Genomic DNA, 17,749 nt, shown 5'->3' with positions numbered 1-17,749 from the left:
ACAAATTTTGGAGACCTATATATGCCTAGTACTGGAGCCCTCATGCGGCTGGCAGCCTTGCATATCTGTGACCAGGTCAGTGCCTATGGATTCGTCACAAACAACTACTGGAAATGTTCTGACCACTATTTCGAACGAAGAAAGATGCCACTGATATTCTACGCAAACCATGACCTGTCCCTGGAAGCCGCCCTGTGGAGGGACCTGCACTACGCAGGCGTCCTCCAGCTGTACCAGCGCTGACCCCAAAGTCCCAAGCCCTTTGCTCCCTGGAGAACTGTAGCCCTGGTACCTTCAAGTGGCCAGCAGGCTTTTTAACTTTTTGACTTCTGGAAGGGCTTCAACTCCTTCTCCCCAAGAGGACACCGAGGCTTGCTCAATGCAGGGCACCCTACCTTGTCTTTGGCTTATTCAAGGGAACGCCTCTGGTTCTGAGATAGACATCCCAACCGTAACCAAGGGGAAACAGACTACCTTGCTGGATTTGTACTGAACGACACAGGGCCTGAGTTGACCAGGACCAAGCAGTGCAGGCAACAGAAACATACCCACTCCAGCCCAAACCTTCTCACCAGTGTGTACTACACCACACATAGGCCAAAGCAACTTAAACAACTCCAGGACACCTCCTAAGAACCTGAAAGACTTCTGCCCATGATAAAGTGGGAAAACAAAAGGCAGAGTGTAACTAAAGACCAGGTAGTTACATAAATGATGGATGACTAAAAAAAAAAAAAAAAAAAAAAGGGAACTATGTGAAGAAAGTGTTTCACTTTTATGAGGCACAGATTAAATAATTTTACAAAGCTTTTCTCACAGAACGTGGCACGTAGCAAATATTTAGTAGTTTATTGCTGCCATCAGCCCATGATGATGGTTGATAAGGATGTTCCATGATGTTCCTGTGCGGTCACTGAAAGGAACCCACAAAACTACCCCTCCAGGGCAGTTCTTTTCAGTGGAGAGGCTGGTGTTTCTGCCAGGCCAATGGCCTAAAAATAAAATACATCTAGCCCTTTATCAGCTATTTCTTTTTTCACCAGGGTCATTTTTAGGCAGATACTTCTCACATTCATCATATATCCTCCAGATTTTTTTCTTCATCTTTGTCTTTTTATAAAGAGGATTTAATGGTTCATTGGAAACAGAAATTATTGGATGTTTTTTAAAAGTCAAACACTGAATTCTAGTGACACAAAGCAGGGTATATGTCTTTAGTTTGGGCAAGAGAAACCTAACAATCAGCCAGGAGTTGTGGATTTTTATCTTCTCTGACTTGGTTGTGGAAGGGGAGAATTCTTCAGCAAAAAAAGGTTAATATTTAGTGAAAGCTTACAATGTGCCAGATGTTAGTATATGTGACTTGACATATATTATTTCAACTAAACCTCTCAACATCTATTTGAATGTGTATTGTTATAGTTCCCATTTTGTAAATGGAGAAATTGAAAAATAATCACATGGTGTAAGTGGACCCTGCTTTTGAATTCAGGTTCTCTGGCTCTAATTCAACATTCTTAAACAGAAAGTTTTACTGACTTGAATTATTATCTTGGTATATTCTGAACAGAAAAAGAGCAAAAATGTGCATTAAATAATCTATAGAACCTTAAATATTTAGGAACAGTTCATCACATTTGTTTATATTATATAGACTCCTATAAAATAAAATAAATATCAAATACAATAAATTAACTAATTAAGTTAATTAAATAAATAAACCTTGGGAAAACAATTACTGTATTTCCACACCAAGCAAGATTACATTTGTGTACATGCAGAAATGCTGGGATCAGATACAGACTTTTTAATTTTACTTCTTGCCATTAGGCCATGCTTTAATGTTTATTCTTTAAGAGTATCATGGATATTCAGTGCTGTTAGTTTCAAGTTTCCATATTACTCTGTACTGGACAAGAGCCATATCCATTACTTAATACTTGAATTACATTTTCTCTCTGAAGGCAACTGATCGAGAGGGAGACCCTATAACATATGCCATTGAGAATGGAGATCCACAGAGGGTTTTCAATCTTTCAGAAACGTAAGTTAAATATGATTTCTAACTTGCTTTTTCAAAATGTTAAACATTGTGCTATTAGTAAGAAAACAGACTTTTAATCAGAGGCTTTCAGCTGTCTGTAGTTTGATTTTGCTTTTTGCTTTCTATGAATGTTAACGAGAGCTGGGAGGATAATTCTGAATCCAGAAATATTACCCAGGAGACTATTTATTTTTAACATTTTTACTAGGTAAAACCCACTGAGGTGGAAACATTTAATTTGAAGGCATAACTGGGATTAATTAGATCGTTTTAAAGTTGTTAGCTACTCCCAGTAACAAGGACATTTCTACAAAGTGTAACTTAGCACTAAGTTGTTTATTCAACAGGAATCTTGTAGGCAAGAATGTCACAAACACATTTATGATGCCATTAACACCCATCCTTCCATTTGTGTTTAATGTAGGCATATTCCATACAAGGTAAAATGAAGAAATGTGCATGCCCATGCTAAAATTCTTCAAGGTCTAGATCTGCATCATTCTACAAACCTCTCTGAACATATCTGAGATCATGTTAATCATAGCTATTAAAAAATTTAAATTGTTTAAAAAACTAAGAGTAGGCATTAAAAGAAGGCATGTAGGTTCCCAGATAGATTATTTGCTTCCCTTTTGCAATAGCAAGCTAGCTATTCCACTGTCACTGGTGACTGGTTGCTAAATAGTTGTTCTAGTCCCTTCTCCGATATTTTCAGCATATTTGTGAGTGATTTTTCCTTCTGTAAGGATGGAAATGTAAACTTAGCCCATGATTATTAAGTGAAAACTTTGACAAATGAGCAAGTCACCGTTTCAGTCTCAGGAATATGTGGTACTGTATATAACACCAGAACACAAGAATCACATGTAGATCAATTGGTCTTCTGAGGAACACCTGCAATTTCACATTGAATAGGATTTTACAATCATGAGGCAGCAATGCCTGAAAAACCATAGACAAGAATAATATTTCCAAAACCTTTAGATTTTACACAGAAATGAATTTCTACCTAAAAAAATAAAGTCTTAAAAGTAAAGACTTCTATTTTAAAAGTAAAGGACTGCTAACTCCTTGATTTGTAAACTGCTTCTGGAAAAGCTAGAGAAGGACAGGTCTCTGTGACAGTTGCACGATACCCTTTCATGGCCATTCTTGATTCCAGGTCCAGTACACTAAGCCCATTGCCTTCTATCTCTCCCTCTCTTTTTTCTTTTCTTTTCTTTTCTTTTTTTTTTTTCTATTTTTTTTTTTTTTTTGAGTCGGAGTCTCACTCCATAGCCCAGACTGGAGTGCAGTCTCATGCAGACAGCCACTGCACCCTCAACCAGCTGGGCTCAGATGATCCTTCTGCGTCAGCCTTCCAAGTAGCTGAAACCACAGGCATGTGCCACCATGCCTGGCTAATTTTTTTTTTTTTAATTATTGTAGAGATGAGGTCTTGCCAAGTTGCCCAGGCTTGTCTCGAACCCATGGGCTCAGGTAATCCTCTTGCCTCAGCCACCCAAAGTGTTGGGTTTATAGGCAAGAGCCACCGTGCCCAGCCCACCTTCTCTCTTATAGTCATTTTTTCCCCAACCATCTTATTGCTTTTGCTCCCAATGATATGTATAACCTAACTTAGACCAGTAGCAATACATTTCAATGCATTTGAAATGGGGAAAAATAATTGACATTTGAACTGCTACTCTTTGAAACTTCTGAGATACTTGTTGAAATTTGATCCTTAAAGTTGGAGGTGACTCCTATTGGGAGATGTTTGCATGGGCCTCTCCCTCATGAATACCTTGGTGTTGGCCTTGCAGGAGTGAGTTTACCCCATTTGTTCTCCAGAGAATTGCTTGTAAAAAAAAAAGTGTGGCACTCCACCTGCATGTCTCCCCTCTTGCCACATAATTTGCACACATTGGTTCACATTTGCCTTCCTTCATGAGTGGAAGCAGCCTGAGCCCCTCACCAGATGCTTCTGGTACAGCCTCCAGAATCATGAGCCAAATAAACCTCTTTTCTTTATAAATTACTCCTTTATAGTAACACAGATCCTATCTCAAAAACAACAGAAAAGATGTAATGTTCAGATACTTCAATAAATACAAATAATATTTGGGTTACATATTCTGTCTTCAAACAAAAATCACATGTTTATTATTTATTTTAAATATTATATTATTTTATGGTATCATGTACAATTTAATAAGTATTGTTATATCATTATTTTTTTCTTTCCTTAAAATAAAAACATGTCAAAAAGTTTCTTGTAATTAAAAAAAAATATTAGCAATGATGAAAAATCCTTTCAATGTCAGTATGAATTTTCAAGGTATTGAAGTACACTACATTTTAATGAATTGGCTTAGTCACGTAACCAAGAAAGAAACTCACTCTTTAAAAAAAAAAAAAAAGGCCCTGGTTCTTTAAACACTCATAAACATTGGTTATGAAAATCATTCAGTGCCCTCTATTAAATGGTGATATCTGTATGATTCTGTAGCATCATGTTAATACATGCTTTATATGCTTTTATAGTATTTGTGTTGATAGCAACATATGAATCCACAAATATTTACCCTGCAAACATCCACCAATAAGCAAACATTTAAGTAAAATGTAAAGTAACGTCCCTTATAAATATGATAGACAAATATTTAAGCTTGGGAAGACAAATAGTATGGGAGGTTGAGGAATTGCCCTTTCTCAATTGTTATGAATTGTCATCACTCACATAGGGTTCGTGATATAACACTTGGAAACAGTGCTAGACAAGCGAGTTTCTAAAAATTATTTATCTCTCTGTTTCAAATTTTATTTGCAACATTTTTTATTTGCTGGCATTTTTATTTTATTCTATTGCAACTAATTCATTTTGACACTAAATATAATGGTTGATAATTTTTTCATATCAGCTTGAACTTCATGATCATATTGAATATTAAATAATATGTAAGAAAGAGAATATGCATTTTCTTTCCTGACAGCTCAGCCGACTTTCAAGATATATATTCAAACCAAGCTACATCTCAAACTCTTCACTCTACTTCCTTAGTTTAGTCACCATCATCTTTTTCTTGAATTTTTATTAATACCTAACTCCCTCTACAGACAAATCTGTGTGTTAATCATCAATTACTATTTAAAATGTACCACCATGTCACACTTGAGGCAACCACACATTTTCAAGTACATGATAACCTCTCTAAATATCGTTATAAGGCCTAAAACATGGTGCCCAAAAGCAGTACAATAAATCTGTCAAAGCCTCAGCCAATTGCAAGTATAAATGATGCTAAGTTATTACTAGTAGGACTTTTAAAAAAAGTTTAAAGGACGCATAGCCTACATACCATGAAATATGTGATATAATCTCTCTGCTCATATTTATGCTACTGCAATATTTCCCATTCAAAAATGAAATTTGGGAAATTGGTTACTTACAGTAGCAAGTTTAATTTCAGCAGTTTGCATCATTTGAAAGTAAATGTAATTTGGAGGTAAATATTCTCTACTACTTTCTACCTACATTGTTTAAATTTTTAAACATCTTTTGCGCACCATTTTTATTGTTATGCAGATCACATTGTCAAGCACATTATATTTCAGAAATGTAGCCCTCAAGTTTGGTGAGGGAATTCTATGCAATATAATAATATAATTGAGGTGAAATTCGCGTAGCATAAAATTACCAATTTAAAGTAAATAATTCAGTAGTATCTAATAGATTCGCAATGTCATGCAACTACCAGCTCAATCTAGTTCTAAAATATCTTCATCACTAAAAAAGTACATCAAAACCCATTAAACAGTTGCTTCCTATTCCCTGTTGCCCTCATTTTCTGCCAATCACCAACTCCTGTTCTGTCTTTATGAATTTACCTATTCTAGATAGTTCATATAAATAGAATCATACAATCTGTGACCATTTATCAGTACTCTTTTCCCTTTTAAGCTGCATCATATTCTATTGCATGTATACAGTTTACCCATTCATAAATTGATGGATATTTGGATTGTTTTCCTATCTTCTGGTATTATGAGTACTGCTGGTATAGCATATATGTACATATATGCAAGCTCCTGCTTTCATTTTTTTAGTATATTCTCAGGAGTAGAATTTCTGTGACATTGTGGTTGTAATTCTGTGTCTTAACTTTCTGAGAAATTGCCAAATGTTTCTCACAGTGATTGAGCCAATTTATATTCCTATCAACAATGTATAAGAGTTCCAATTATTCCACATTTCTGTCAATATTTGTGTTTTCCAATTTATTTTGATTTTTATTTTTTTTTTAGTTGGAGTCTCACTCTGTTGCCCAGACTGGAGTGCAGTGGCCACTCCCGGCCACTGCAGCCTCACATGCTGGGCTCCAGCAATCCTTCCACCTCAGCCTTCCGAGTAGCCGGAATTACAGGCATGCGCTACCATGCTGGGCTGATATTTTGATTTATTGTAGAGATGAGGTTTCGCTGCCCAGGTGCGTCTCGAACCCGCAGGCTCAGGCAATCCACTCACCTCAGCCTCCCAAAGGCGCGGGATTACAGACTGAGCCACCGAGCCCGGCTTATTTTTATTTTTATTTTATTTTATTTTTTTTGAGTCGAAATCTCACTCTGTCACTCAGGTTGAAGTGCAGTGACACGCTCACAGCCACTGCAACCTTATCCTACTGGGCTCAGGAGATCCTTCAGCTTCAGCCTTCCATGTAGCTGGAACTATAGGAATGTGCCACCACACCCGGCTAATTTTTTTATGTATTGAAAAGATAAGGTCCCTCCAAGTTGCCCAGACTGGTCTTGAATCCATGGACTCAGGCAATTCTCTTACCTCGGCCTCCCTAAGTGCTGGGATTATAAGCATGAGCCACTACACCTGCTTATATTGTTTTATTTTATTTTATTTTTTATTGTTTTATTTTATTTTATTTTTTAAAATTATAACTATCATGGTGAGTGTGAAGCAGTACTTCATTATGGCTTTAACTTGTATTTCTCTGATGGTGGAATGGCATTGAGAATTTTTTCATGTGCTTTTTGATAATTTGTATATCTTTGGAAAAAAATGTCTATTTAAATAACTTGGCTATTTTTAATTGGGTTGTTTATTTGCTAATGAGTTGTAAGAATCCCTTCTACAAGTATAATCGAGAAACAAGACTCTTATTTAATATATGATTTGAAAATATCATCTCTCATTCTATAGGTTAATTTTTTTCATTTTCTTAATAATGTTATTTGATGCATAGAAGACTTTATTTATTTTTATTTTTATTTATTTATTTATTTTTTTGAGTTGGAGTCTCACTCAGTCACCCAGACTGGAGTGCAGTGGCTGCTTCTGGCCACCGCAGCCTTGACCTGCTGGGTTCTGGCGATCCTTCCACCTTACCCTTCCAAGTAGCTGGAACTACAGGCGCGCGCTACCACGCCCGGCTAATTTTTTTTTTATTTTTATTGTAGAGATGAGGTCTCGCCAAGTTTCCCAGGCGGGTCTCGAACCCGTGGGCTCAGGCAATTCACTCACCTTGGCCTCCCAAGGTGCAGGATTACAGGCTGAGCCACCGAGCCCGGCAGAAGACTTTTTTAATTCAATAAGTCCAATATATCAAATTTTTAAATTTTGCTTCCTGTGTATTTGATGTCATGTCTAAGAATCCATTGTTAGAGCCAAGATTATGAAGATTCGATTCTATGTTTTCATCTAAGATTTTATTATTTTATTTTGAGTCAGAGTCTTACTTGGCCATCCAGGCTGCAGTGCAGTGACACGCTCATGGCCACTGCAACCTCCATCTGTTGAATGCAGATGTTCCTTCTGCCTTAACCTTCCAAGTAGCTGGAACTACAGATGTGCATCACCACGCCTGGTTAATTTTTTTGACTTATTGTAGAGATGAGGTCTTGCCAAGTTACTGGAGCTGGTCTTGAACCCATGGACTCAAGTAATCCTCTTGCCTCAGCCTCCCAAAGTGCTGGGATTACAGGCATGAGCCACCCTGCCCTGCTTCATCTAAGATTTTATAGTTTCAGTTCTTATATTTAGATGTTGATCCTTTTAAGTTTTGCATACACTGTGAGCTAATCCAACTTTATTATTTTTTATGTAGGTTTCCATTTGCTTTAGCACTATTTGTCAAAGAGACTAGTCTTTTCCTATTGAATGGTCTTCGCATTCTTGTTGAAAAGCAATTGTCCAGAGATATGGATTTATAATTTTTACTCTTCATTCTATTAGTTTTTATATCCCATTACACTTTTGAATGTTCTAATTTTCCGAGAAACTCTCTTACCCAGACTTTCCTATGAGGATCTTGGCACTCCACTGTATACTTCAACCTTAATCTTTTGCCTCAGTTAGCTGTAGGTTATTCCTTGCCTTCCAATGTTTTTGAGGAATGCCCACTGCATTTCTGTGAGTGAGTTATGAGTTCAGTGAAACAACAAAAAATGCCACGTATCATTCCAGACAGGTTATAGTAGACCACCACAATTCTTTGTGAATAAGGACATCTCTGCTTCCTTCAGAAACTGGGAGACCAAGGTGTCACACTGGCAATGTTCATTATTGTTTTCGAGAACACCCTGAGTCAGGGAAGGGGTGGGGCAATGGCAAGGAAAAATACCACAAAGCTTTTAACTGTATTAAATTGCCCTTGTCTTGATTCTGTCTTCATTTGGTTGCTATAAACTTTAGAGTGTTTTCCAGAGTTTCAAAGTTAGTATTAACATTACCTGATTGTGATTTTCCTTTTTTTGTGGCGAGACCATCTCTTGGATATGTCTGTCTCACCGTATTCACTGGCATCACTCATGTGCAATATGCTTTCAATACTATAAAATCAAAGTAGCACTGTTATTGATATTTTATCAATAGAGGAAGTTTGTGTGTTTTTAATATATGAACTTGTAAGGTTTATTGTATTCCTAAGTATAGCCCAATGTATCCTGGTCTAATAACCTCCATCCAGTTGGTAGTAAGACTTTTCCTTGTCAGTTATTTCTAAGAATTTATAAAATAATGCTCATGTGTACTCATAATCTAGACTTTCAGCTATGAATATCAAAAGACACTTTATTCTTCTCCTCTATTTCTCAAATATCCCACTCTACTGTCTACAACATTGAATCACAAGGCACACATCATCTTAAATGAAGAACTATCTCCATTATAATCTCCAGACCATAAAATTACCTGTTTATGTATAACATGGCCCTAAGAAGGGATACTACTCAAATTTTTAAACATTTTCTAATATAATGTGTAAAGAAGAATATAAATGAAGAATAAAGACACAGAGCCCCTAAACAAAGGGGGGGAAATAAAAACAGTAATTCAGCTTTTTTTTCTTTCTTTTATTGTAGTATGGCTAAGTTTGCAGATTTCCTATTTCTTGTTACTTGTGAATAAGTCTCAGAAGCAATAAACATCTTACTTTTCTCATTTAATGTCATCTTAAAATGAGATTATCTGAACCATCTGCAGTGTAGGAAGTTGATCCAAACCTAATTGTTGTGAACATGCTCTGGGAATTTGTTTTCAGTTATTTTGACAAAACATTTTTGAAATGTATGGGAAGTAAAGTCAGTTTTTCATAGTCATGCCATATGTTTAGAACTTTTTTTAAAAGTTTATATCAACCAACACACAAAAGAAAGGTGGGAATAGAAACCGGAACAGTTTGGGAAAAATAGGGTCGTTGGATCATTTTGTTGCCTGACTGAGAATGGGTGGACCTACAAGGGTGAGAATTTTGAAAAGAAGAAAGGAGCCGATTGGTGGGCCTTGAGAAAACTAACATTTGGGGATCTGGTAGACAAGAGATAACCCCACAAAGGATATCGGGGAAGGACAAGATACTTGTGTGTCAGAGTGGAGCAGTCGATAGCACCCCTGTCCCCCATGTCGTGAGGAACAAGAAGTGGCCACTGAAAGAAGCCAAAAGAAAATCATTGGTGATTTACTGACAAACGTTGCTTTGGTTTGGAGGAGTTGGAAGCCGAATTAAAGTAAAGGGAGGAGTGATGGGCAGTGATAACCCAGACACAGCCTGTGCAAACAACGCTTAAAAAAATGTGGCCTTGGAGCTGAGGCAAAAGATAGGACTGTCCTGGAGGCGGAGTTGAAGAAGTTTCCTTTCTTTTTTAAAACAAGAAATCAGGATGTGTTTAATGCTGAAAGAAGGAGCCAACCCAAGGAGAGTAAGAAAAATGCACATTGCATAATTATCCCCTCTCTGGGGGATACCCAGGAGCAAAGTCCCTGAGGAGCTGAGGGACCTTTACACCTGAAGAGGAGTCCACAGACCCACCCCGAGCAATGGAAGGAGCTAGGCCTTGCACTCTGGGCGTCATGGCCCACCTGGGGGCCTCAGAAGTAGTCCAGCTGCAGTTCTCCAAGGTGCAGCAGCTGTTGCACAAGTTCGTGGTCATCCTGGGGGACTCCGTGCAGAGGTCGGTGTACAAGGACCTCATGCTCCTGCTGTAGAAGGACTGCCTGCTCACAAACAGCCAGCTCAAGGCGAAGGGGGAGCTGAGCTTCAAGCAGGACATGCTGATGGAGGGAGGCTCGCTAGGCGAGATGCACAACCACACCAACTACCGCGAGGTCTGCCAGTTCTGCTCCAGGCCACCACCTGGTACATTTCTACTTCCTGATGCGCTTGTACTCTGATTACCTGGAGAGTGTCTTGGGAGAACTGCAGTCTGGAGAGTAGGCCCCTGACTTGGTCATCATGAACTCCTGCCTCTGGGACATCTCCAAGTATGGCCCGAACTCCTGGCGGAACCTGGGGAAACTGTTCCGGCGGCTGGAGCAGGTGCTGCCCGAGTTCTGCCTCCTGGTGTGGACCACGGCCACACCCGTGGGCGAGAAAATCACTGGGGCCTTCCAGCTTCCCCGGCAGCAGATCTGCTCCAGCCTCCTGAGGCGCCAAGTGGTGGAGGCCAACTTCCACAGCTTTGCCGAGGTCAGCAGTCGCAGCTTCGACGTGCTGGGCTTGCATTTCCACTTCTTTTTTTTTGCTTTTGATACCACTTTATTCCAACCTGAGCACCTCAATATAAAACTAAACACTGGTGAACCATTTTTCCTAATTTTGTATTATTGTAAATATACAAGTTCTCCTAGCAGTCCAACACAAATAGATTAAATCAACTCTGTCACATGGTAGAATTCATATAATGAAAATACCTAAAATAATTAGTGCAATATACTGAACTGATCGAAATAAAATGAACTCTGGAAAACAAGGCTGCAAGATTGTTACTAACATATCGCAATAGTTTATGCTGGCCAAGAACTATACCATAGCCTAGCCCCAAAGTATTACAGAGGAGTGCAAGCCGCCATAGTTGTGTATGATATCACAAATGAGGAGTCCTTTGCAAGAGCAAAAAATTGGGTTAAAGAACTTCAGAGGCAAGCAAGTCCTAACATTGTAATAGCTTTATCAGGAAACAAGGCTGACCTAGCAAATAAAAGAGCTGTAGACTTCCAGGAAGCACAGTCCTATGCAGATGACTACAGTTTATTATTCATGGAGACGTCAGCTAAAACATCAATGAATGTAAATGAAATATTCATGGCAATAGAAAGTGTTTGTGGCAGTCCTTAGAACACTGATGTGAGCCGAACCTTTTTACGTAGATAGCTCTAGTCAAGTCTAAAAAATTGCATTTCCACTCTTGCCACGCCAGGGAGCTCCTGCATACGGACAGGGTGCGCTGGCACCAGTGCACGCACCGCCACGTGTCTTACCTGCTTCTGGCCCACGTGACCGATCCCTGGGGCTTGCAGTTGCCCAGCCAGCCTGGCCAAAGTGTGGAAGGGCAGCTCGAGGTCAGCAGCGAGCTTCTGGCCATACCTCCACCCCTACCCTTGCCTTCTCCCACAGGCAGCACCCTGCCTGAATTCCCACCCCAGTGCCGGTCGCTGCTCGGGTTCTCCCTCCTGCCCTCACCGCCTCTTCACCAAGGGATGCCCCGGTTCCCACTCTGTCTGCCAGGTGCCTGTTTTTCTGGTCCCCGGCCACCCGTGCCTCTCTTGCTCACAACCTATTGTCGGCGGCAGGCCCCTGTGGTCCATAGGGGTTTTTGCGGGTATCATCCCCGAGGTCCCTATGCACCCCAGAAACGGCGGCCTCAGTCTTCAAAGAGATGAGATCCAGACCACCCAGTGCCAGAGCCTCAATAGATTGACCTAAGTCTTTCTTCCTCCCCATGCATGTGGACTTGACAGATTGGTGCTTCCTTTCCGTTGTCTGGCTTAAACAGACTGTGTAACTTGTGCCCTTAGTACATTCTTGAACTTCATCTTGTTCATTGCTGTTACCAAGAAAGTCAGAGAAGAGCAGTCTGACCCATTCTTACTGACTATAGCTTCTTCCTCGCTTCCTGGGGCTGAACAGGCATTATTCCTGCCTCCCCACTCTCACTTTTGGCCTTTTTATAAAAATAAAATTCAAATACAGAGATGGTTTCAAAAAAAAGAAAAGAAAACAAGTGGGATAACTGTGGTTGTGATTTTGATTCATTGACTGTGACTCCTTGAACTCAATTACCATATGTTTAAATTCTCTACTACAGTAAAATCACATACCTTAAAAGCATTTTATCAATCATACAAAATTATGTTTTTATACCTTATTAATCATACAAAATTATATTTTTCTACTTAATAAATATTTTAATGTGTTCTTATATTGAGACAAATCCTCCTCCCATGCCTAATTAATTCGTGTTGTTTGCTAGATAGATAGCTAGCTAGTAAAGTCAGCTGGTTTGCTAGGTAGCTAAATAGTTAAGTCAGCTAGTTACATCAGATGGCTAGCTAGTTAAGTCAACTAGTTAAGTCAGCTGTCTAGCCACCTGCCTAGCTTGAGTAGCTAGCTAGTTAAGTCAGCTGACTAGCCATCAGGTGTCTTGTTATTACAGCTAGATAATTCAGCTGGCTATTCACCTGTCTATCTAGGTAGCTAGCTAGTTAATTCTGCAGGGTAGCCAGCTGGCTACTTCATTGTCAGCTAGTTAAGTCAGCTGGCTACTCACCGGCTTAGCTTGTGTAGCTAGCTAGTTAAGTCAGATGGCTTGCCAGCTGGCTAGATAGGTAAGTCACCTAGCTAACTCAGCTTGCTAGCCAGCTGGTTAGCTAGGAAGCTAGGTAGTTAAGTCAGCTGGCAAGCCAGTGGGATACGTAAGTATCTAGCTATTTAAGTCAACTGGCTAGCCACCTGTCTAGCTAGTGATGTCAGCTAGTTAAGTCAACTGGCTAGCCACCTGGCTAACTAGATAAGTCACCTAGTTGAGTGAGCTGGCTAGTCAGCTGGCTAGCAGGTTAATTCAGCTAGTTAGTTCAAGTGGCTAGCCAACTTATTAATCATACAAAATTATATTTTTCTACTTAATAAAAATCCTCCTCCCATGCCTAATTAAAATACCATGTACAATATGAGATTATAAAATCTAAGAAATAAATGTAGAACTTGTTTTAGGGAACAATATTAACCAAACTGCTACAAAACAAATGACATTGGTTGAATAAAGTCTTAAATACCTTGAAGCATTTATTTAGAATAGTGAAATGGTATTAAAAGTATTCATAGTATAAGAATTAGCCCAAATGCAGTCATCTCCCATTATATGTCAATTAAATTAAAAACCACCTAAATTTCAAAAGAATAAGAAAATAATATAATTGTTAGTATATCCATGAAAGTTTTTAAAATAAATTATGAAATCAAAGAGTGACTGTTAATCAATTTATTTTTTAAAAAGAATGTAAAATATAGATTCTCTTTTGAAAACAATTATATACTTTGAAGTGACTGTAAAAGAACAAGAATAAATATTACCAAAAACCTCATTATTTATATAATTTTTAAAATTTGTATTTTCTAATTTTCTACAAGGAGGCTCTATTATTTTGAAATTGGGAAAGAAGACAAAATAAAATAAACTTTTATCCAAAGGGTTTGTCAAAAAATTAAATTGAGATGTTTTTCATTTTCTTAGGTTATATACGTGACAATGAATTGGAAGTAACATAGATTAACTATAAAAAAAAAATCTTTGCCTCAAAGAACTGTGAAATTGCTAAAGAAAAATGGATCCTTCTCTCTTGAAGTAATAAAAAAAAAGATAGATACCATTCTTCCTGGAATGAAATAAGCATAGTTTTGTTTCCTGGAGGCTAGAGGATCAACTCAGTTATCTCAGTCAGTTTTGAAATTCATCATTATTGCTAAAAAAAAAAAAAAAAAAAAAAGTGACAGTCTTAAAAGCTTTTTTCGATTTTCAGTATAAATCCTAGTATCATGCATTTTAAATACTCAAGCTGTGATCGCTGAGGGGAAAAATATATATCAAAAGTAGTTCACTATACTAAGACTCTCCTTGTGATTTAATATCTCCTTTGTCTTATTGGTTTGTTTTCTGTCACTAGCACTGGGATTTTGACCTTAGGGAAGGCGCTGGACAGAGAAAGCACTGATCGCTACATTCTGATCATCACAGCTTCAGATGGCAGGCCAGATGGGGTGAGTATGCTCCATAGGAAAGAGTTTTTAAAATAGTATTAAGAATATTTAGATAATCTTGTAGTCTTGCATTCTTAAACAATTTATTACAGACATGAATTAATCTTTTTTACCTGGAGCAAATTCTTATAATTACTAGATAAGTGCTCTTTTCTACGATGTATGTTTTATAGATGTCATATGCTCTGAATTTGCTAATGTGTTGCAACCTTTGACTTGACAATATTTGTGATCAGCATCCTTACCCAACTTACAGGAAAAATAAAATCTACTTTATTCTAACAGGTGTTCCATTGTGCTTATCATTTGCACAGAACTGTGAAATGTATTTGGGAAGTTTTGCTATGTTGGAATCGATTTCACTTAATGTCATTTGTGAGAGGGTGGAGTGTGAGGGGTGGATTTTATGGATACATATCTTTAAGCACTGAGGAAAACTGATTTGGTTGATTTGTAAGTAGCACTCAGAACTCTGAGTAATTCTTGATGATCTAAGTAGTTTAAAAGGGGCAATAATTCTAAAGAAGATAAATTATATTTCCACTAGGCCTAAAAATCAATTTTAAAAATAAATTGCCATTTATTCTGAGGTGTTTTAAAATCATCCATTTTATTCGAAGTATCCTGTTTATAATCACCACTATTCTGATTTCTAAGCATTGTAATATTACAATTGTTAGTAAGTTTATTTTACCATTTCTATGCCACGAATTCGTTTTTTAGTTTAGTTTTGTTTTAATTTTGTTGAAGGCTTATGTGCCAATTCAGCTCTGCTGTCTGGAAATAATTTCAAAGCCAGTACAGATGTATAAGCAAGGAATAACAAATTTAAATAACAATGTGCCATGTTTATTTGAAATGCCCCCCGTAATCCATTGATAAATTGACTGAGGACATAAAACAATGCACTCCTCACATTTGAGGACAATTTCTGAGAAAATTTTGCTATGATAAGAATATATAAAATTGAGATCTGAATAGTTTTATCATCTTAGTAAAAATATAAATATTTTAATTTGCATTTGCAATCTGCTAATAATAAGCTATTTGACATTTTTAGACATTAGAGAAAGAACTACATATAGAAAATAAAATATAAAGAACAGTTTTAGAATACAGTGAGGCTAATAGAAAGTACTTAGATCATAGAAAAGTGAAGAAAAAATCTAAGATTAATTTCTATATATGTAATGTCATTAATTATTATAGTGGCCTGCCTTAGATGTATGTGAAGAAGTCAGTGAGATTCTCTAGAGGAAATAATTAAAGAACTTGACTTATAATGAAAGTTTAATGGGTAACTTGGCTAGGAAATAACTGAGGAGAAATATTCTGAAGATGATGAGGAGGAATTATTTAGGATAGAGTAAGAGGCATAATTAGATGAAATTAAGGAGCTTTCAGGTCAATCATAAGGGTAGAAAAAATAAGAAAAGATAATATGCAGTTTTGAATTATGTCACATTACAAATCAGAAAATAATGGCAATAATATTAACTAGGACATTTTAAGTCTATTCTTAAGAATAAAATTCCATTGGCAAAGAAACAGATGAAAAATAAATAGTGTATTTAGATGTCTGGCATAATCACAATCTAATAATTACAGATTTGTCCATTCAAAAAAAGTAAGTTCTGCTTTAAAATTAGTGGTTTCATTTTCTCTAGATAAATTTTCAGTGATTTACTTGTATATTTTAATTCTCCTTGGCCAGTTCATTTAGTGTTGCTAGGTCCCCATTTTCTCATTCTTATGATCACTCAGGTGTCATTTAGATTTAAAATTCTGATTTTTAAAAGTAATTAAAAAAAATTCTAAACTCTCTGTTGAGAATATGAATAGAGAACCAAACATTTAGATTTCAAATTAACAAAAGCTACTTCAACTTATTTATCATTTACATAATTTTAGGAAGATATATATATGTAGGCATATATAGTGGCTTTCTGAAGAAGAAAGTGATTGTATAAAAATAATATTCTTACTTCTTCATAGCACTTTTCTCATCCAAACATTTAAACTTATGCCCTTTGTAGAGTTATAGTCAAATTAAACTTTTAACCTTAATGATCATGGGTTTCAAGACAGATATTTATTGAGCACAGAAATTTCTTTATTGAGTACAGGATTTTACTTAAATCAAAATGATGACAAGTGATTTGTGTAAAAGAAATTTCCAGGATAAATTTAATATTTTTATCACAAGAAACTATTTTCTTTGTCATTCCAAATGGAGATATAGAAAAAGAGAGCTCACATTATATTGACCATAGTTAATTTTTTTGTAGATAATATTAGGAAAATTTAATTTGATTTTCTTTCTTTTTTTTTTTTTTTAAGCATTTTTTATTATTAACTGACCCTGCAGATCTTGGAGTGTTTTGTTTTCCTCCTTTGAGAGTTCCTGTCTGACTTGAATGTCATGGAAAGAAGCAGAAGTCAACTTCTAGCTGATTTAGATTTGGACCGTATACTTCATTAAAGGATGCTATATTGAGATTGTTGTAGTTTGTTTTTTCTCTCTCTGTCTCTGTCTTTTTAAAAATTGTCTTTCTGCTTATACAGAGTGTGGTGTCATTAAAAGGAATTTTGTAAGACATTAGAAAGTCTTAAAGATCAATTGGAAGGAAATTTCCAATTATTCATCATAAAATTATGATGGGTGTAGTTTGTGCATGTGAGCATGTAACTCTTCTTGTGGCACAGGAAGCAGCACAATGAATGACTTTTAGTTCATGTTAGAAACAGTTCTTTTCATAACTTCTTTGTACCAGGTCTTAGGCTAAATTTTGAAGATAACATGGTGAGTAAATTATGTTTTCTGTGTGCCTGAAATTTATAAACTGTTGAATGGGAAGGACATAATTATTATTAGCACAGTGAAGTCAATACCGTGGTTTTCAGGTGAGAATGATTAGTGGGAAAAGGGTGAGATGTAGGAAAGAAGAGGGTAAAGTATTTCTATAGGTTTTGAAAGATAAGTCTTTGCCAGCGGCAGGAAGCCATGTTTGCTGAATATTGGTTTACTTTGTGCCAGGCACCATAAAGCTCTTTTTTTTTTTTTAAATTAATCATTATTTTTTATTATGGTTTTGTGCGGTACAGTTAAGGGTTAGGTGTACAGTTATGTTTCATTCAGGCACCCTGTTGATAAGAGGTGTTTTCCCATCCCCAGACAGATATT

General features: G+C 36.9%; 1 protein-coding gene across 1 annotated transcript in view; it reads left to right on the top strand.

The window, feature by feature from the left end:
• The window catches only part of PCDH15 (protocadherin related 15), a gene marked incomplete at its 3' end in the record, with an annotated part of 280,202 nt that overhangs the window by 97,677 nt on the left and 164,776 nt on the right, over positions 1–17,749 (top strand). The window contains exons 9-10 of the mRNA XM_008050461.2: positions 1,965–2,044; positions 14,472–14,565. Of these exons, the coding sequence (XP_008048652.2) occupies positions 1,965–2,044; positions 14,472–14,565 (174 nt within the window). The remainder of the gene's footprint in view (positions 1–1,964; positions 2,045–14,471; positions 14,566–17,749) is intronic.

The sequence above is a fragment of the Carlito syrichta genome, unplaced genomic scaffold (genome assembly GCF_000164805.1).
Source record: "Carlito syrichta isolate Samal-C Ts95f unplaced genomic scaffold, Tarsius_syrichta-2.0.1 Scaffold147141, whole genome shotgun sequence".
NCBI classification, from domain to species: Eukaryota; Metazoa; Chordata; class Mammalia; order Primates; family Tarsiidae; genus Carlito; species Carlito syrichta.
This window is presented reverse-complemented; position numbering and strand designations above follow the sequence as displayed.